Source organism: Panthera tigris, chromosome E3, assembly GCF_018350195.1.
Source record: "Panthera tigris isolate Pti1 chromosome E3, P.tigris_Pti1_mat1.1, whole genome shotgun sequence".
NCBI lineage: Eukaryota > Metazoa > Chordata > Mammalia > Carnivora > Felidae > Panthera > Panthera tigris.
The window spans coordinates 7,817,318-7,837,448 of NC_056675.1; the positions used below are offsets into that span (position 1 = coordinate 7,817,318).

The 20,131-nt window shown below is 57.3% G+C and overlaps 1 protein-coding gene and 1 long non-coding RNA gene across 2 annotated transcripts; one reads left to right on the forward strand and one right to left on the reverse strand.

The window, feature by feature from the left end:
* Positions 1–853: 853 nt before the first annotated feature.
* Positions 854–18,205, reverse strand: EPHB4 (EPH receptor B4). The gene is made up of 17 exons (XM_042971820.1): positions 17,700–18,205; positions 14,870–14,940; positions 14,399–14,686; positions 13,300–13,696; positions 12,175–12,330; positions 11,657–11,989; positions 11,231–11,355; positions 10,647–10,812; positions 8,741–8,843; positions 8,465–8,529; positions 8,233–8,346; positions 7,898–8,145; positions 4,516–4,731; positions 4,089–4,238; positions 3,488–3,681; positions 3,125–3,280; positions 854–1,973 (listed from the first exon to the last, which is right to left on the reverse strand). Exons 1-17 carry the CDS (start codon positions 17,749–17,751, stop codon positions 1,844–1,846), a joined length of 2,964 nt encoding a protein of 987 aa, XP_042827754.1. The 5' UTR covers positions 17,752–18,205; the 3' UTR covers positions 854–1,843.
* LOC122234629 lies at positions 2,129–4,573 on the forward strand. Its single transcript, XR_006212474.1, has 4 exons — positions 2,129–2,183; positions 3,084–3,266; positions 3,933–4,058; positions 4,501–4,573. It is a non-coding gene; the product is annotated as an uncharacterized LOC122234629 (long non-coding RNA).
* Positions 18,206–20,131: the final 1,926 nt, after the last annotated feature.

A 20,131-nucleotide genomic window follows, 5' to 3' on the forward strand; every position in this document is an offset into this window, starting at 1 on the left:
GGGAAGGGCAGAAACTGTGATTTGGGGTCCCGCACAGACCCCAACACAACAGGGGGCACCGGAGATGCAGAAGTAGCAAGGCTGGCCCCTGCAGGTGTCCCTGAGGGTGGGCAGATTGGGAGCAAAGGAACAAAAGAGGGCAACAAGGGCTCGCAGGGGTTTGACCCCATCCCCATCTTCCTGTTTGGAAGTTGGGGGAAGACATTCAGGTGGTTTCCCCTCCCCTTCGGAAGAGCCTGGGAGAACCTGCCCGGGCAGCATCTTGAAAGGGGGAATTGTCTTCCCAAGGACTCAGCCCAGGGTGTGTGTGTGTGTGTGTGTGTGTGTGTGTGTACCCGTGGGGGGTCCACATCCCTCACTCCAGCTCTGCCCCCCCCCCCACAGCCCATGCAGACTTTCCCCCCATTGCCTCTAAACCAACCCCAGCTGCCAACATCTGGCCCACATCTGTCTCCTTCATCTAACTGGACCCCCACCCCAGCCAATGCCCCCCTATACCCCTTCAGGGGGCTGCGGGGCAGGGCTACAAGCTCAAGGCCTCCCCGGGTGAGGCCCCCTACCAGGGCTGGGGAACCAGGACAGGGGAGGGAGGGGCAGCCCCACCCCGGAGGTGCCCCAGGCTCTTGGCAGAACCATCTGGAGCCGTTAGAAGCAGCTGCCAATGACTCATCTCCCACTGCCCCCACCCCACCACCTCAGACACACCCTGGGGCCCGGGAACCAAGCCTGCAGCCCCCCGCAGCCCCCCACAGCCCTGTCTCCAGACCTCCGACCACTCTTCCATACCCAGGCCGCACTCTCCACGGAAACCTGGCCCATCCCCCATCCCCAATCACCCCCAGAACTGCACAGTTTCCCAGTTTCTTTTATTTATACAAAAAAAAAATTGTTTTAAATATAATTTAAGATCCCCTCCAAGCACCGGTGTCTGTCTCTGGTTTCCACCACCACCTCACCCCTCCCACACCCCCTCATGGACACAGCTTGGGGGTACTTGGGGGCAGGGAAGTGTCTGGGAGTTGTGGTGTGACCAAGGCATTGTTCCGGAAACAGACACAGCGATGAGGCCCTGTTTCACCCTGGGCAAAGGAGGCAATAATGAAACGGGCCCCTCCAACACAAAAGGTTATGACAAGGACGGTGGAAGAACAAACAACAACAAAAAACAACAAAAAAGGGTGGGGGGAGTAAGGCCAAAATAAAAAATAAAACTCAAAAACCTTCAATATGAAGGCAGCAGATGGGGGAGGACCATTTACAAGGGAAAACTGAGTTCGGGGAAGACAGCAGCAAGGTTGGGACATCCAAGTCCAATGATTTTGTCACTGGGCCACGACACCCCTTCCCGCCTCCGGCCACGATGCGGCGCTCTCCACTCCCGAGCTCCCAGGCTAGTCACCCTCTTCTCTTTGGTCTGCAGGGCAGTGCAGTGACCCTTCGAGGTGAAGGGGGGGGCGGTACGTGGGGCCCTAACTGGGGATCAGAGGGAGGTTGTGGGGATCGTGCCCAACCACCCCTGGGAAGTTGGCAGATTATAAGCGCTTCCTTTCCCTCTGGTCACACCCAATCCCGAGGGAAGGGCTCCCGCACCCTTGGCATAGGGTTCCCCGCCTGGGGGGCGGGGGGACATGTGATTTCTACTCTCATATGGCAGAATCCTCAAATCCTGTCTCCAAATTGCCAGCTCCCCACCCCCATGGGTTCAAAGTGCAATCCAGTGGGGCCTAGGTATGATGGCCTCTTGGGTCCCCATCCGACTCTGTCCCAGGAAGAAGGGGAGCGGTGTCCCCAGCTGGGAGTTCCTGCCGCTCCAGAGCAGTGGGGCCAGGCAAGCAGGTGCAGGTCAGTACTGGGGGGTTGGTGCTCCCGACCCACCCGGGGCTCCAGGCTTGGCCTGGGACTTCATGTGCTGGACACTGGCCAGGATTTTCTTCTGGTGTCCCGCCAGAGTGACTCCAATTCGGAGCAGGTCCCTGGGGAAGAAGGGAGAGCTAGGTGAGGCCATAGGGCTCCCAGGGAGGCTCTCTTAGCTCCACACACCGCGTCTTGCCTCAGGACTGTCAGCCAATCAGGAAGGCCAGCAGGGGAGGGGCACGTCAATAGTTGCCAATAGTTGCCGGCAGTTTCCGGAGGACTTAAGAGCCGGGCCTCAGTCCTTCTGCACAGCCTCAGTAGAGGGTGGGGTAGGTAGCTGAGCAGGGCTGGCTGGTGGGAGGTTGTGGGGGCCACAGGTTGGGGCTCCAGCAAGGATTAGGAAAAGGCAGAGAATCAGCGAAGGGGAGGAATGAAAGAGGGAAAAACGCGCAAAATGAGGTTGAGGGAAGGGGCTGCACAGATTGCTTTAGAGGAAAAAAGAGAAGTCAGAAGAAAAGGTCTCAGAGAGAGGAAGAGCGGGTGGGGAGGAAGGGGGGAGGGGCGAACACGAGCTGCCCCGCCCCCCCCCACCCCGCCCCTATCCTGAGGCCTGGAGCCCGAGATAAGGGAGAACTGCAGAGGTGGGAAATAGAGAGCATGAGTCTCCTGAACAATCAGGGAGCAGGGGGGTCCATGACCTGCCCTGCGGGGAGACTGCCTCCCACCTCCTGGTTCCAGATTTCTCTTCCTTCCACGTGTTATTCAAACCTGGCCTGAGAAAAGAGCCTGGGAGGGAAATGGGAAGGCAGAAAGGTGGAGCGCCAGAGGGGCCGACTGGGGGAACAAAGTGAGAGGCAAGTGAGAGGCGTTGGAACCATAAAACTATTTAACATTAAAGCTGGAAAGGATCTCCAAAACCTAGTCCAACCCTCTCCTTTTATGGGTGGGGAAAACAGCCAGAGTTGTCACTGTTAATGTGAGAGCAGAACCCGGAATGTAGATAGATACACAAGGATAGATACCTATGGTGCGGCAGGGCCATGGGGTGGCGCAAAGGGGTGAGCTGGGCAATGCCGGCCTGGGAGATTCTGTAGGCTCTCAGCCCCCAGAGCTGTTACTGCTTGTTTTGGTGGGGGTGGTGGTGGTGGAGACTCTTGATAACAGGGTTTGCACCAGGAATCTCCCCCAAAGGTCCCTGCTAAACCTGCGGATGTGATTCTGGTCCCCAGGTACCCCTTAGCCACCACCTCCAACTTCTGCCACGACTTACTCAGCGGAGATCTGGCTGACCAGTTCGAAGGAGCCAAAGCCAGCGGCTGCGAAACTTTCTTCGTATCTTCCCATCTTGATGGCTCGAAGCCACTCACCCACAGAGCCGAAAGCTGAGTAGTGAGGCTGCCGCTGATCCAGGAGTGGGTGCGAGGCCCTGGGAGGCAAGGATGGGGAGGGGCGCGCTGAGCTCCAAGGCTACATCAGGTGGAGACTCTGAGCCCAGCCTCAGAGAAGCAGGCAGGGACAATCCCACAAACCACCAGAGGGACGGATACTTCTGAGGAGGAAGGGCGGGGGGGGGGGGGGGGCTCTCAGGTGGTGGCAGAGTGTGGGAAGGAAGCCCGCTGTCTGGGATCCTCACCCGCCATTCTCCCTGGCCACGATTTTGAGACTGGCTGGGTTCCGGATCATCTTGTCGAGGGCGCTGACCACCTGGGGGAAGCGGGGCCGTGCGTTCCGGTCCTTCTGCCAACAGTCCAGCATGAGCTGGTGCAGGGAAGTGGGGCAGTCTGGGGGTGGGGGCAGCCGGTAGTCCTGTTCAATGGCATTGATCACCTGGAAGGACAGGTAGGAGCACTGGGTGAGGATCTCCCGGGAACACTGGGGTGCCAAAGGACTCCCAGAAAATGGGGACTTAGCAGATGCCGGGAGAGGTGCCACAGCCCCTGAGAATGGCAGATTTGGGGTGGGGGTCCTTCTGGCCGGGGCTGAAGCTGGCTGTGGCTTGAAGCCCCAGTGGCTCTTGGGCCGTGATCTAGATGAGTAACTTCCCAACCCTGCCCTCCTCTGTGTCCTTCTGTGACCAGACGTGCTGTATCAAAGTCTTGGATACAAAGATCAACTCTACTCTGTGCCACCCTCAAGGACAACAGCGATTAGCTCTTTGGGGACCCCACTCCCCAACCCATATCCCAGGAGAGAGAACATTTCAGGTAAGCTTGGTAGGACTATGGGACACTTACATCCTGATTGCTCATGTCCCAGTATGGACGTTCCCCAAATGACATGACCTCCCACATCACAATTCCGTAGCTCCAGGCATCACTAGCAGATGTGAATTTCCGGAAGGCGATGGCCTCGGGGGCTGTCCATCTGATGGGAATCTTTCCCCCCTAAAGATGAGGAGGGAAAAGGTTAGCTGAGGGACTCACAGGACCCAGGCATTTGGCCCCCTGCCTTTGCCTTCCCCCAGGCCTCCTTTCTTTCTGGGACCCAGACACATAGCTCAACTCTGTTCTTTTCCTGGACACCGGAAGTTGGGTTCCCTAAGTTGACCGCCCCCTCCATGGTCTGCGCCTACATCCTGACCCTGAACTGGAGCTGCCAGTGCCTCCCACCTTTCCACCTGGCCCTGAGAACCTAGTTCATACGCAGGTCCCCCAGCCTCACCAGAGAGCTCGTGTAGGTGGGGTCAGAAGAGTTCTCCTCCAGGAAGCGGGAAAGCCCGAAGTCGGAAACCTTGCAGACAAGGTTGCTGTTGACCAGGATGTTACGGGCAGCCAGGTCTCGGTGGACGTAGCTCATCTCAGCCAGGTACCGCATGCCTGAGGCGATGCCCCGCAACATGCCCACCAGCTGGATGACGGTGAACTGCCCATCGTTCAGCTGGAGACCAGACGAGGGAGAGGGCACCATCAGGCCAGCGCACCTGCCATCCCCCCTTCCTTCCCCTGACCTCCCAGGTAAGTCCTCCTCCTTCCCAGGTAAGCCCTCCTCTTTTCTCTTACTCTGAGCTCTCTCAGCTCTCGCTACAGTAACCTGACATGATGTTCAAGATTATATGATTATTTTTAACTTTTCTTTGATTTAGGGGCGACTGGATGGCTTAGTCGGTTAAGCATCAGACCCCAGCTCAAGTCATGATCTCACAGTTCGTGGGTTTGAGCCCCACGTTGGGCCCTGTGCTGACAGCTGAGAGCCTGGAGCCTGCTTCAGATTCTGTGTCTCCCTTTCTCTCTGTCTCTCTCTTCCTCTCAAAATCATAAACATTATTAAAAAAAAAAACTAAAAAAATCATTTTCTTCTGTTTAGCCTAGGGCAGGGCTTTATATCCAGGGAGTATCAACAAATCCTTTTAATCTAGTACTTTTTTTTTTTTTTTTCAGTTTTTTACTTTTTAAAAAAATGCTTCAAATGTTTATTTTTTTTATTAAAAAATTTTTTTTAACATTTATTTATTGTTGAGAGACAGAGAGAGACAGAGTGCGAGCAGGGGAGGGGCAGAGAGAGAGGGAGACACAGAATCTGAACCAAGTTCCAGGCTCTGAGCTGTCAGCACAGAGCCCGACGTAGGGCTTGAACCCATGAGCCGTGAGATCATGACCCGAGCTGAAGTTGGAGGCTCAACCGACTGAGCCACCCAGGAGCCCCTAATTTTTTCTTTATTTCTAACACAACTCTTTTCCCCCCATTTTTAAGTAGGCTCCGCGCCCAGGACAGAGCCCAGTGCAGGGCTTGAACTCAGGATCCTGAGATCAAGACCTGAGCCGAGATCAAGAGTCAGATACTTAACTGATTGAGCAGCCCAGGCGCCCCTAGTATGTTCTTTTTATTTGGAGGCAACAGAGTGGCGACAGTTGAGGTGTGCCCTAAACTACCTGTCTACAGGTGCAGATGCACTTGTGCTGACCCAAAGAAAGCTTGCTCAGCCCTCTTGGACCAGCTGTGTGTAGCCTGCAAGACAGCAGTGAAAAACTGGGTGCGATCAATGAACACGGCGCCAAAGCCAAGACCTAAAGCCTGACCTTGACCTTTACAGAGTCTGCTCTCACCGGATCAGCCAAACAGTTACAGTGGACAAATCCCATCCTCTGGATTCAGCAAGCACGCAGGGGACCCTTGGCAGCCATGCAGGGCCAGGGCCAGAGTCCAAACCCTGAATTCTGAACCCTCCTCTAAGCCTGCCCCTGTGCCACACCTCAAAACTCAGCTTGCAGGAACGCCGCTGGCCAGATGCTCGGGGCAGACGCCAGGGTTCTCTGCGATTCCTCTCTTCCTCACCTGCCACTTACAATCCATCAGCAGGTTCTGCTGGCCCTGCCTCCAAACCACGTCCCGAATCCAGCCACTTCTCCCCATCCTGCTGCAACTGCTGTGCCCCAAAAGGATTGCGAGTCTCCCCACTGGCTCTTGGCTCTTGCCCCCCAGCACACCAAAGGGAGCTCCTAAAGTCACCTCTCTTGCCGAAATCCCTCCAAAGGCTTCCCCTTGAACTTCTAATCAAATCCAAACTCCTTACTAAGGCCCCGAGGCCCACGTGCTTCTCCTCCATCTGCTCCTGGCTGGCTCTCTCTCATCTACCCAAATGTCAGCCCAAATGTCCTCTCTTCTTCTTCTTCTTTTTTAAATGTAATCTCTACACCCGACGTGGAGCTTGAACTCACAACCTCGAGATCAAGAGTCGCATGCTCCACCGACTGAGCCAGCCAGGCACCCCAAATGTCATCTCTTCTAAAATAGACCCTCCCTCCCTCTCTTGGCAACCAGACCTTTGTACGGTACCAAGGAACAGAAGCTTGTGTCCACAAGGAAGGGTCAGGCCGCCATCACACTACCCCAAGGCCTGCCTCAGCATCTCTCCTGATGAGAGCCAGATAGCCTGTCTCTGGATGGGGTGTCATGTAAGGTACACAGCACCCCCGATGTAGGCTGGCCACACCTATTTACTTTTGAACTTATCAGAACATTAAATCTATCTTCTCTTAAAGGAAGTGGAGAAACAATGACCTCATAGGGAAGAAGCTGATAAATCCAGAAGGTGAGACATTCAAAGGAATAAGAGGCCCAGCTTTTCAGAATGTCAGTGTGTCACAACAAAGAACGGTCCTGGATTTAGAAGAGGCTCAAAAAAATAACCACCAGGAAAAACAAAACACAATAAAACAAACAAACAAAACCACTAAGTGCAATGCTTGAACTAGATCCTGGTTTGGAGGAACCAGGAGGAAGGAGACATCTGGGGGACACCTAGGGAAATGTGAATATTGACTGGGTACCGGATGATCCCGAGGAAGCATCATAATTCTGTTAAATGCAATATCTTGCTCTGTAGGAAAATGCGTTTTTCCCCCCAAAAAGATGTAAAATTAAAAAATAAAATAAAATCCAGTGAAGCCTGTTAAAGTGATGAAAATTAAAAGAAACTCTTCCCCATCATCTCAAGTCACTTTTCCAAATTATCTGTATTTAAATTTTTTTTTTTTTTTTTTTTTTTTTTAGAGTGACAGAAAGTGGGAAGGGAGAGGGACAAAGGGAGAGAGAATCTTAAGCAGGCTCCATCCACAGAACCCCACTCGGGGCTTGATCCCACAACCCTGGGATCGTGACCTCAGCTACAAATCAAGAATCGGACGCTCAACCGACTGAGCCACCCTGGCGCCCCCAAAATATCTGTATTCCAAAAGCTTATTTGTTTACTTGTTAATTTCCAGTCTCCTCGATTATACTGTCAAGGGCAGAGATGTTCATGGCTTTATTCCCAGGACCTAGGACAGTGGCTGATGTGCCAGGTGGCACTCAGGAAATATTTGTCAAAAGGACAAATGACCATCCTTCCAAATCTTAGGGTCAGCTCGCCCCACCGAGAGGCCATTGACACTCACGGCCAAAGGAAAAGCCAGTCCCAGGAATTCAAGCTGTCCCGAAGGAAGAACAAAGGGCAGAGGAGGTGTGATGCCCCACGATCGTGCCCCACGATCTACCTTGGTTCTGAGCTCTTTGGCTGTGCTGGGGGAGTGAGGGGGGTGCGGGAGGCTGGGGGCAGAAGGCTCACCCGCAGGAAGGAGTCCAGGGCGCCATTCTCCATGAACTCGGTGAGGATCATGACGGGCACGCTGTTGGTGACCACGCCCTCCAGGCGGATGATGTTGGGGTGCTCGAACTGGCCCATGATGGAGGCCTCACTTAGGAACTCCCGCCGCTGCCTCTCCGTGTAGCCCCCTTTCAGGGTCTTGATGGCCACACAGCTCTCTTTCTTCCCAGGGGCCTTGAGCCGCCCCCGACACACCTCGCCAAACTCGCCTTCAGGAAGGACGCTGAGGGTCAGCCCTCCTCTGCCCACCATCTGGCCCTCCTTTTCCTCCCCCAGGCGCCCAGCCTTCCTCTCACCTGCGCCAATCACCTCCTCAATCTTGACATAGGAGACATCGATCTCTTTTGCAAACTCTCTTACAGCCTCATTAGGGTCTTCGTAAGTGAAGGGGTCAATGTAGACCTTAGTACCTGAGGGATCACACAGGCCCCGTTAACCGAGAGGCAGCTTCCCATGCACTCAGATGCCTGGGTTCTCGGCTCACAGCTCTGCCCCCAGTCCTGCTTCTTTCAGGACACGCCTACCCACCGTGCCCGATGAGATACTGTCCGTGTTTGTCTGAGTATTCAGCTTCTCTCCCGCTGCTCTGCTTCCTGTGGCCAATGGGAAAGAAAAGGTAAACTGAATCCCACATCTGTGCGTTCCCAAAGGGACAGGACCGGGGGGAGGAGGAGCGGGGATGAGAGAAGCTTCCAAGAGAAAACAAGTATCCTGGGGCATTGAGGGAGGTTTGCCTGGAGCGAGCGGGCAGGTGGACAGCTACACGGGCCTTCCCAAGGGCCTCCAGGTGCCCAGAGCCCTCACCTGAGGCACAGGACGGCGATGACGATGACCACCAAGACCAGCACCACACCCACGACCGCCGTGCCTGCGATCAGGGCCAGCTGCTCCCGCCAGCTCTCATTCTCTGGGGGAGAAAAACTGGTGATCAAGAGAAGCCGACGGCCCCTGGGGACCCCACACCAGCCGCAAGGCACGAGCTGTGTTCCCTTGCGAACAGGCCCCCAGCAGGGTGGGGGGTACGGGGAAGGCGGAGGAGACGCAGGGTCCGGGAAGCACAGTGGTTTTCGGACTGCTTTCCACAGGTGGGGGCCCCTCCCAAGTCCCTCAGGGCAAGGGAGGAAGTTTCCAGACCTAGTTGCGGCAAGAGCAGTTTGATTTTGTTCAGTTACAGATACTGGTGATCACAGAAGGTCCCCAAGGGCTAAAAATGAAAAGGTTTGTAGCCAAAAAAGTGGAAGTAACCCAGATGTCCATCAACAGATGAACGGATATATAAAACATGCTGTAGCCATACAATGGAATATTTCTCAGCCATAAACAGCACTGATACACGCTATAATATAGGTGAATCTCGAAAACACTCTCCTAGAGGTGCCTAGGTGGTTGAAGGGCTCAGTCGGTTGAGCATCTGACTCCTGATTTTGGCTTAGGGAGACCCATGATCTCAGGGTCATGGGATCGAGCTCCACGGCAGGCTCCAGCGTGGAGCCTGCTTGTGATTCTCTCTCCCCCTCTCTCCACACCCCCCCCTTCTCTCTCCCAAAATAAACTTGAAAAAAAGAAAAAAAAGAAAACATTGTCCTGAGTGAAGGATGAAGCCAGTCTCCAAAGGCCACAGAATGCACGGTTCCTGTTTGTATGAAATGTCCAGAATAAGTAAATCCACAGGGACAGAAAGTAAATTAGTGTTCGCCAGGGGCTGGGGGTGGCTAAAGGGCTATAGTATCTCTCTTTGGATGCTGAAAGGTTCTAAAATTAATTGTGATGGTCACACAACACTGAATATACTAAAAGCCACCGAATTGTACACTCTAAATGGGTGAATTGTATGGCATGTGAGTCCCAGCTCAACTAAACTGTCAAATGAAAAGGATCAGAAAGCTACCGGGCCAAGCATATTAAATTTTTTCTTTACATTTATTTATTTTTGAGAGACAGAGTGAGACAGACCTCGAGCGGGGGAGGGGCAGAGAGAGAGGGAGACACAGAATCCGAAGCAAACTCCAGGCTCTGAGCAAGCGTTCAGCACAGAGCCCGAAGCAGGGCTCGAACCCATGAACCGTGAGATCACGACCTGAGCCGAAGTCAGATGCTCAAATGTCACCCAGGGGCCCCCCGGGGCCAAGCATATTAAAATGAATAGGTATGGGGTGCCTGGGTGGCTCAGTCGGTTAAGTGTCCGACTCTTGATTTTGGCTCAGGTCATGATCTCATGGTTTGGGAGTTTGAGCCCGGCATAGGGCCCTGTGCTGACAGCGGGAGCCTGATTGGGATTCTCTCTCTGCCCCTCCCTTGCTCATGTGCTCACTCTCTTTCTCAAAATAAACAAATGAATAAATAAAATAATAATAATAAAATGAATAATAAAATAAAATAAATAAAATAATAAAAATGAATAAATAAAAATGAACAGGTGTCACCTCAGTTAATCCTTGGAGCCCTGTGAGAGAGGTCTCGGGATATTTCCACTTTGGGGAGAGGAGAGAGGTGGGACTTAAGGAAGGGTCAGGCTTCTGCCGAAAGTCACACAGCCGGAAAGCCACTGAGCAGGTCTCCCCTCCCAGCTATACGTTTTGGTTTCTGCAGCCTATGCTCTCCTCACTAGGCCAAAACGCCTTGTGGTTGAAAGAGGAGTGTGGGAACGTGACTTTGGGGGTCCTCCGAGGGCACGGGCAAGGCCCGCCCATGCCCTGCTCCCCAGGCTCACCGTCCAGCTGTGTTTGGCTGTGGTGCTCCTGGCCGAAGGGCCCGTAGCCGGCCTCGGAGCGCGCCCGCACCTGGACCAGGTAGCTGGCTCCCCGTTTCAGTCCCCGCAGCTCTGCCCGGTTTTCAGACGTCTTCAGGAACCGCACGCTGCTGGGGCCCTCTGTGCCCTGTCCGAGAGGAGGAGGGGCTGGCTGTAAACCAGGCACCCCTCCCGCCCCCCGCCGTGTTTCCATTGCTCTTCCCACCTCTCCCTCCCTGCCCTGAGCCTCCCCCATCATTGCATCTTGGTTCCCCTGTGCAGCAAGAGGGGCCTCAGAGCTCATTTATGTATCCACTGTGCTGGGTGTTTGGTTTTTATCATAGCATTTAATCCTTGCAGCCATTCTGTGGGGTTGGGACCTGTAACTGACTTACAATGGGGTTATTAAACTCAGAGAGGCCAAGGGGCTGGCCCAAGGTCACACAGCTAGTACTCAGCAGAGCTAGAATTCAAATGGCTATTGGATGCCTGGAATTGAGGTGTCCCAGTCCCCAAACACGTCCCCCTGCCCACCCCAAACCCCCAGGGGCAGGTCCTGCTCTCACCTTCTCGTGGTACTTGACCTCGTAGTCCAGCACGGCTCCGCTGGGTGCCCGGGGAACAGCCCAGGCCAGGCTCAAGCTGCTGGGTGATGACCTCGTCACCCGGATGTCGGACACTGGGGGCGGTACTGTGAGGGAGAGGACAGGGTAGGGTATTTGCTCTTGACAGGTCTGTTCCCCGTCTTTCCAACTCTGCCTCCGCTGGCTACACCTGTGTCGGTCCTCCAGCTGTTCCAGGAGTTGCCTCTGACTCTGCCCCGTCCTGAAGGCCTGCCTGCCTCGGCACCGTTTTTCACTCGCTGTGTCTGCCTCTTGCCCTGCAAGCCCTGACTTTCCACGCTTCCCGGCGGCCTCACTGCCCCACCACCGACTTTTGCCCTTCAGGCCTTGGGGCCAGCTGCGTCCCTTCCAGCCGGCTCGCAGTCTCACCCTCACGGTCAGTGGTGACATTCACAGCCTCAAACGGGACAGGTCCGGTGGCTAAGGAGGACACCCCATTCGAGGCGGTGACCTCGAACGTATAGGTGAAGTCAGGACGCAGCCCACGAATCGCCACCCAGGGCTCCACAAGGTCCCGGGGGCCAGGGTCGAAGGTCAGGTCTCCTCCGCAGGGTGTGCAGGACCCCCCAGGGCGGCACTCCCGGCAGCGCAGCGCATACGTGAGGTCATCTCGGCCCCCGGACTCGAGGGGGGCGCTCCACTCCAGGCGCAGGGAGGAGCCATTCAGCCGGGGAACCACACTTCTCGGAGCAGAGGGCGGCGCTGTGGGACACCAGGGAGTCAGGCTGACCCGCTCAGCACAGAGGGGCAGTGGGGCACGCAGGCAGCCTCGTGACTTCTTGTCTTGGCTGGGCACCAGCAGGCCAGGGCCAAGAGGAGGAAGGCCGGAGAGGCTGGGAGCTGGGGTGGGTGTCCACCCGCCGCCCCAGGGGTCACTGGTCACTTACTGGTACAGGGCGCACCCCGGGAGTCTGTGAGGGCCCGGAAGTACCCAACGCGGCACTGGCAGACGGGCGAGCCGATGGTGTTGGAGTGGCTGTTGGCTGGACACGACTGGCAGGACCCCTCCCCAGATAAGGGCTTGAAGGTGCCTTGGGCACAGGCTGAGAGAGAGACAGCGTTCATCAGAAACATTCAGCTGCTCTTAAAGTTGCGTGGAGGGCACACAGGGAGCAGCAAGGGAAGAGCTCAGAAACTTCGCCTCTAAGAGGAGAAGGAGACCCTCCCTCCAGATCAGGGTTTCTGACCTTTGTTAACCTCGACACCCCCTACAAATACCCTCTGGCAGTCTGGTAAAACCACAGACCCCTGCTCAGAATTATGTTTTTAAATGCACACCACTAAATACACCGGGTCACAACAGAGACCAAGTAAACTGAAATACGATGATCAAAACATGAGAAAAACAAGTTTGTGCCACAGGAATGAACGTGTTTTCTTTATTTACAAGGTAGAGTGGCAGGCCCGATGGCCACTGTAATACTGAAGCCCTGATGGGCAAAAAAATGCAGCTAGGACATTCCTGAATCTTCTGGAACGGGCTGGGAAAATAGCTGTGATTCGAAAGGTGTGCAAGCCTCAGGTCCTGCTGTGACTGCTGGGCCCTGTCACTATCAGAGGCCAACTGCAGGTGGAGGTGAGTGACAGTAAGGTCATTTTCTTTTCCACAGAAGTTCCCAGATTCCTTAAGTTCAATCTACAAAACCTGAGTTTTGCACGCACACGCTAGAGAAAAATAGCTGAGTGAGAATTCAGTCTCAGTAAATTGGAGGAAACCATAATGAACAAGAAACAGAGACCACGATGCCTTTGTCCTCAGAGCCCAACAAGGTACCCTCGTCCTGCAGTCAGCCCTGCGTCCCTCATCCCTCATCCAGAAAAGCATTGGGGACATAGTTAGGAGAAAGGGTGTGAAAGACCTCAGAACTATGCTGGGGGCTCTGTAAACAGGCCCTGTGAGTGCCCTTGAGAACAGAGAAATGTTCAAAATGGAAATTGGAGTGGGTCCAAGAGCGGGGTATGGGCGAGCTGCACGGGTGGGCAAGCTTTACGGAGAAGACGCTGGGCCTCACCTCGGCACTTGGTATTCCCCTCGGCGGCCTCGAACCCTGGGGCACAGCTGCAGCCCGTAACCGGCTGCTCGGCCCACTGGCCATCCTCCCGGCAATAGAGGCTGGGGCTGGGGCCGGGGGTGGGGACGGCGTCAGCCACACAGCTCCCCGCCACGGGCACCACAAGCTCCCGAGGCACAGTCTCCGGGAAGCGGGTGAGGTTCACGGTCAGCTGGGCGCACTTCTTGTAGAAGAGGTGCAGGGACAGCAGGGCCATGCAGGCACCCTGGTCCTGGAAGGCCAGATAGAAGCCAGCCTTGGTGAGTGGGCCCAGACGCAGCGTCTTCACGTTCACCTTCCCCGTTGCCTCGGCCCCAGGGCGCTTCCGGGTCAGGTGCTCAGCAGCCACTGTGTCCACCTGCCAGGAGCAGGGAGAGACTCATTGCCAACTGTCCTCCACTCCCCGAGGGCCTGGGGGACTATTTTCTTCTTCCCAGCTCACCCTCTCCCTGACCACCTCCGTTCCTGTTCCAGAGCCTTCTCTCCACTTGCCTGCAGGCCCCAACATTACCCATTAATGCTTGCTGAGCTCCTATGATGTGTCCAGCCTCTGTCCTGCACCCCCTTTCTCTTCACTCATTCACCCTACAGACATTTATCAACACCTGCTCTACGACAGGCCCCTGGACTTGGAGCTGAGGAAACAGGAACAAAGGAAACAGAGAAGTTAAAAGCATGATGAGATGTGTAGCTGGCGGGAGACCCCAGGGCAAAGGCGTCCCGGGGGAGTTGAAGCTTGCAGGGCAAGTAGGAATCGGATGGAAGGCACAGAAAGGAGTCTCTGAAGGGCAAGGTGTACTGGGAGAAGGTGGGAAGTGGCAGAGGTGGTCTAGACGACCCCCCCCCCCGCCCCGGGGGTCCTGGGGGCAGCTCAACTACACGTGACTGCTCCACCCAGCCAATCACCTTCTTCCCTCTCCAGGCTTCGGCATCCTGCTTCCAGGCCCCAGCGCCCCCGCAACCCCCCAGGGCCTCGGAAGCTCAGCCATTGCCCCTGGACCACAACGGGCCTGCCGCAGTCCCACACTGGCCGGCGGCTGGGTCCCGGGCGCCCGGGTACCTTGATGTAGGGGTTCTCCATCCAGGCTGGCGTGAAGGCTGTGGCCGTGTCAGCATCGCTCTCGAAGTAGAAGACAGTGAAGGTCTCCTTGCAGGAGCGCCCGGCCCGGGTCAGGGACAGGCACTCGAGCATGGTGAAGCGAAGCGTGGCATACACGTGGACAGCTCCCCGGCGCGGGACCCAGCCGGTGCGCAGCCAGTGGGCCAGGCCCGGGGCCCGCTGCACATCGCACACCTCGTAGGTCCGAACGCTGTGCTGCTCTTCATCCAGGCCGCTCAGCTCCTCCCACTGTGGGGAGAGTGGGGGGAATCAGCTTGGGGGCTGCTTGGGGGTGTCTGTGATAAAGCAAGGAGGGGCTCAGGCTGCTGTGATCTGGGGGCTGGCGGCATGGGAAGCAGGCCAGCACAGGTACCTCTTGTCCCTCCTCCTTCGGCGTCCCTCCAAGCCCCAGCTCCTGGGCCTGCCTCCTACCTGCCCCTCCACCTGAGGGAACGTGACCCACTTCAGGTCTGCAGTTTCCAGTTTCGTGTTCAGCAGGGTCTCTAAGACAGACAGACAGACAGACAGACAGACAGACAGACAGACAGAGACAGTCAGCACTGGGGGAGACACCAGGGAGACCAGATCCCTGGGAACTGACTGAGGCAGGTGGGTCCTCTGAGCTCCAAGCTGGTGGCATTGGGGCTGACTGAGCCGAGAGATGAAGAGGGGAGCAAGTCCTGTCCTCTGCCACCCTGTTTCTCATCTCTTTATTGGAGTGCCAACTCCACCCCTCACAGCTGGCAGGCACCGGGCTGCCCCCCTCCGGATTCCCTGATCTAGGCTTCCGAGAACCGCTCTGCCCTGAGGAAAGGGGAAGAAGGCCAAACAGCTCAGACAGGGTTAAACTAGAACCCCGACCTGGCATGACCTGAGGGAGGAGAACCGCAGGCAGGGGGATACCCCTCCCTACAGGGCCTGCCTCACCTCCACTCAGTCCCTTCCTCAAATCCAAAGTCACTGCCTCCCTCCCTGCAACCCCATTCCTGCTCCAGGCTCCCACCTCCTTTTGGGACCAAACACTCCAGTCCTTTAGATCCCTGAAGGTGGTACTCAGCTGCCCAGGCCCAGCCCTGCCACCACCACCCCCTGCCCCCACCTCAAGAGCTCGCTGCTGTCAGAGGAGGAAGTGCTGGAGGCCAGGACGCTTGGGTTCCCGCCCTGGCCCCTGCCTGCAGAGGCCTCACATCTGGATTTGGTTACGGGAAGGAAAAGGGGAGGAGATTTTAGGGGTGTGTGTATGGAGGGGTGAACACACCTGGCTCCGCTCTGCTCTGGTCTCTGGGGAGGGGCATCGGGGGAGGGGTGGGGCTCTGGCGGAAAGGGGGGATTAGGAGAAACATCAGAGCCCCTGGCAGTGGAGGGTAGAGGGAGGGTAGGGGAATCCCCTGGGAGGCTAGTGCCATGTGGGAGGCCCCCAGGGGAGCCAGCAGCACACCTGGGACCAGGTTCCCCCTACTCACCCGCCTGCCTCCCTCTGCCCCTGTGGGGGCTGCAGGGGAGAAGGGAAGGTGGGTGGGTGGGGCAGCCTCCTCCCAGGGGCCAAGTGATGTCCACGGAGGGCAAGGGGTCAGGCGGGACCCCAGCCAACCCGAGGTGAGGCCCGGGCCCCCGGGGGTGGCAGGAGCCAACCCGGCACGCTGGGGACAGGATGCCCGGGTTCTGGGAAGGGGGTGGATAGAGGCTGCCGTCTCCACCCTCCATTGTTCCAGCCTGGATAGTGTTTTCCTGTCTCCAATTTACACACTGTCTGTTTCAGGGCTGTCCTCAGCGCTCTGAGAGACTCACTTTCTCTCCTCCTATCTCAGGCTCAGAGGGCCTGCCTCAATCTGTCAATTCTCTTGCCTCTCACCTCTCTCCTCCACCCTCTGTCCACCTCCATTTCTGTCACTATACTCCCCTAAGTTTTCCGTCTCCAGCCTTTCACGTTCACTGGGGCACGTGGCCCTGGGCAGGTTATCTCACTCTTCTAAGCCTCAGTCTCCTCATCTGTAAAATGGGGGCAACAATCCCTCCCACAGCAGGGCTGTTGTGAAGGTGAAAATTTAAGGTGAAAATTTAGCGCAGGCCTCGGGCTGGGAAGGCACTTACTTAGCAGCATGAAAACATTCCCCCTTCCTCCTTTGCCTCTTTCCTTCCCTCTCGCCATGCTTTGCCCTGGGGCGTATCTCCCCACTTTGTCTTCCTTTCCCTCACTCAGTTATTTCCCCTTCTTTCTCAGAGCCGGGCAAGGGTTCCCTCTCCCCCTCCCCAGCCTTTGATCCCCAGCCCAGAGCAGCACTGCCCAGCCTGGGGGAGAGGGGTTTCCAACTGCCTTTGATTCCTCCTCCTCAGCAGCCCCCCCCCCGTGACCCCCCCCCCACCAGAGACCCCTTTGATTCCAGGCAGTGAAGGGGGGGAAGGAGGCAGCTCATTGAAAGGAGATTAGGGCTGTAGGAGGAGGGTTTATAGGGCTCTGGGCTCTGCTCCCCCTCTAGGAGATGAAGCGAGGGAAAAGACTCCTGGATGAAGAAACATCTGGGAGGAACACAGAAAAATCAGAAATCTAGAGAGATTGGTAGCCATTAGGCTAAGTTCAGGTGACCCAGGGGCTGTGAAGGTCAGTTTCTGCTGGCCTGTGGGGTTGGAGAAGGGGGCCTAGGCAGGACTAGTGCAGGTCTGGGGTCTAGACGGCATTTAAAGGGCTGAGGTGCAGCCTGGGGAAACCAGGGAGGGGGCCTCACGGCAGCAGAGGCAGTGGCTTCGAGACAGATTTGGGCGTTTGGAGGGTGAGTTTAGAAGGTGGCCCAGCTGCCAGAGGCCAGGGGAACTGCAGGATCAAGGTGTGAACGATGAGGAATGGGGGTGGGGGCAGTTTTCTGGCCTAGCATTCTGCCTGGTCTACAGTTGTTCCTCCAGAAACGTTTCCTCATGTTTGGCAGAGGTGGGAAGAGGGACAGAAGCTTTGGAGACAGTTTGAAGGTTGGAGGAGGGAGAAAAGGAAAGGCTGCCAAGGACGTACGGAATCAGGGTTAAGAATTTGGGAAGCTGGGGCAGGGGCAAGTCCCGGGACGGAGCTCCACTCCTTCTCTTTCCCAAACAAAAGAAAACTCCACTCCCCGCTGGGCCGCCTCCTCCCCGCCCCCCGCCCGGTCTAGCACTATTGGTCCGAAGTGCTCAGGGTTGGGGTGCCGGGGTAGGGGCAGACCGAGGCCGGCTCCCTCACTCCGAGGCCCAACTTTGGGGGCCCCTGGAGTGCCGGGGTGCCCCCTGGGAAACTCACCTTCTAAAGCCGCGACGAGCGAAGCCCAGCAAAGCAGAGCCCGGAGCTCCATGGCGCCGCCTTTCTCGGGTTGGATCCGATCCGAGTTTGGGGGGCACTAGCCCCCCCAGGTCGGACCCCCCCTCTCGAGACGGCAGACACCGACTCCCCTCCCGGGACCCTCGGTCGGGGCCCTCAGCGCGGGCCCATGCGGGCGCGCTCGGCACGGGCACCCGGCGGTGGCGTCCAGGTGTGGCCCCGCGTCCCCGCCGCGCGCGCGGGCGGGCGGGGGGCGTCCTCGCACTGGCTGCGCCGGGCGGGCGCAGAGCGAGACGTGGCTAGAGTCGGGGTCCCTCCGGGGCCTCGGGGTCCCGCCCCGGCTGGCTGGGGGTGGGCCGGCCGCTCGCGGTCTCCCCCCCTCCCTGGAGTGGTGCTGCTCGCGCGCCGGGCCGGGTGCGCTCCGAGCCGGCCGGGAGGGTGGGAGCGGAGCGGGGACAGAGCGGGAGGGAGGGAGACTGCGGCGCGGGGCCGGGCGGGCCGGGGCTGGGCCGGGTTGGGACTGGGCCGGGCGGCGCCTGGCCGGGGAGGGAGGGGCGCGCGGGGGGCGGGGGAGCTCCCCCCTCCCCGAGTCCGGGCTCGGCGTGGGGGCCGGGGCGCGCTGATTGGAGAGCGCACTGCTGAATAATTCATGAGGGAAGCAGAGCGGGACGCCGAGCGGAGCAGGTCGGGAAGTTGGGAGAAAGTTTGGAGAAGGGGGAGGGGCGGCGGGCGCGGAGCCCGGGGACCGCCCAGACGTGCGCGGTGGCCGTGCGCCCTGACGCGGACCGCGCGTGTCGGGGCCGGGGCCCGGGGACCCCCGGGGCAGGTCCGAACCCAGCACACGGCAGGCAGCGGAGAAACACACCCAGCAGCAGCACGGAGGGCCGCCCGGACGTGCGTGGAAAAGTGCACTACTCACTCGAAGCCCGCTCCAACCTTCTTGCGGACTTTGGATTCTACTCCTGGATGCGCCCACTACTCCATAGTTGGCGCAGGGGACCATGTTTGGGGGAAGTTTCTGAGGATGGAGGGTGGCGCATTGGGCTCCCGAGACAGCGATCGCTGCTTAGATGACCCTGGAGCGAACGTTCACACAATCACTCAACAAACATTAGGTATGGGGACCTGCTGTGCGCGCAACCTAGCGAAGTGGGGCAACTGGGTTGAGATGGGGAGGAGTATAGAAAAAAAGGAAGCAGGAGTAAATAAAAGGTAGGTGGGACCGAGAGTAAAGAGTCTGGATGGATTCCCAAATCACCACCTTCACTCTCACTGTCGCGTTGGGGAGAGCTCATTGCCGCCCGCAGCCCTGACCCCTGGGGCTGGGCCGGGGCTGCTGCTGTCTTTCCAGAGGCTGTTTCCTGTCTGGCTCCTGGGGGCCCTTGGGATGGCTGGGAAGGCCCTTCCTCTCTTTGCCGCCTCCCCACCCCCATCCCATCAGTTAGAGGGGAGGGTCCAGGAAAACAGTGCTCCTCCCACCAACCCCCTTATAAGTCAGGTCACCTTTGGAGGGGGGGCGCTGCAGGAGTCCGCCAGTGAAGAGCTGGAAGAAAAGGGTTTAACTCAGAAATTTAAGGGAGACAGAGTCTGGAGTTGCTGAGGAGCCGAGAGAGTGAAGGAACACTCCTTGCTGCCCAGGACTTTGGGGAGGGAGGTGGATGGAGGGGGGGTGAGGAGACTGCCAAGCGCTTCTAACCCCCCCAAGAGGACAGCTAGGCCTGCAGTGACCTCTTGTCCCAGTGCACTTATCTTCCGGCCACAAGTGTGCTCCCCACACCCCTGCCCTTCCTCATGGCCCTGCCTGGGTCCTGCTCCGGGGTGGGGGGTCACGGAGGGCAGGAAACAGCCGGCTTGGCTGGAGCCAGGCAGACCAGGCCAGGGCCAGGAATCCCCTCCTCCCTCCTTGATCCAAGCCATATCTCCCTTCTCTCACTCAGCTTCTCCTCCAGGTTAAACACCCACCTCCTTGCTCGGAACACACACACCTTTCCCTGGTTCTCACTACACACTCAAATTCTTTCCTCCAAAAGTTATGTCTCTATCTCTTCCTGGGCTCTGTGCTCAACCTCCTTGTGCCCTTGATTGCTTGAATTGTCTTATTTGGTTGGGACCCCTGATGGGGTGGGGGGTGGATGGCCTGAATGGTAAAGAGAGACCCACACAGATGCACAGAGAAATGAGGCAGGGGGTAGTGAGGGCTGATGAGACAGAGGGGTGCAGCTCACTGCAGATTCGAACCCTGTATTTCTGACCCCTGAGAACCAGGCCCCCTCAGCTATAGGGAAGAGAACTCAGATAAGAAAATACCCAGTTGAGGGGCGCCTGGGTAGCTCAGTCCGTCAAGTGTCCAACTTCGGCTCAGGTTATGATCTCATGTTCATGAGTTCAAGCCCCAAATCGGGCTCTGCGCTGAC

Coding starts and splice junctions, on each gene's coding strand:
- EPHB4 (XM_042971820.1), bottom strand. CDS start 17,751: ATGGAGCTCCGGGCTCTGCTTTGCTGGGCTTCGCTCGTCGCGGCTTTA. Junction 12,331..13,299: donor GGGGAATACCAAGTGCCGAG/GTGAGGCCCAGC, acceptor TCTCTCTCTCAG/CCTGTGCCCAAGGCACCTTC. Junction 10,813..11,230: donor AGGTCAAGTACCACGAGAAG/GTGAGAGCAGGA, acceptor CCTCTCGGACAG/GGCACAGAGGGCCCCAGCAG.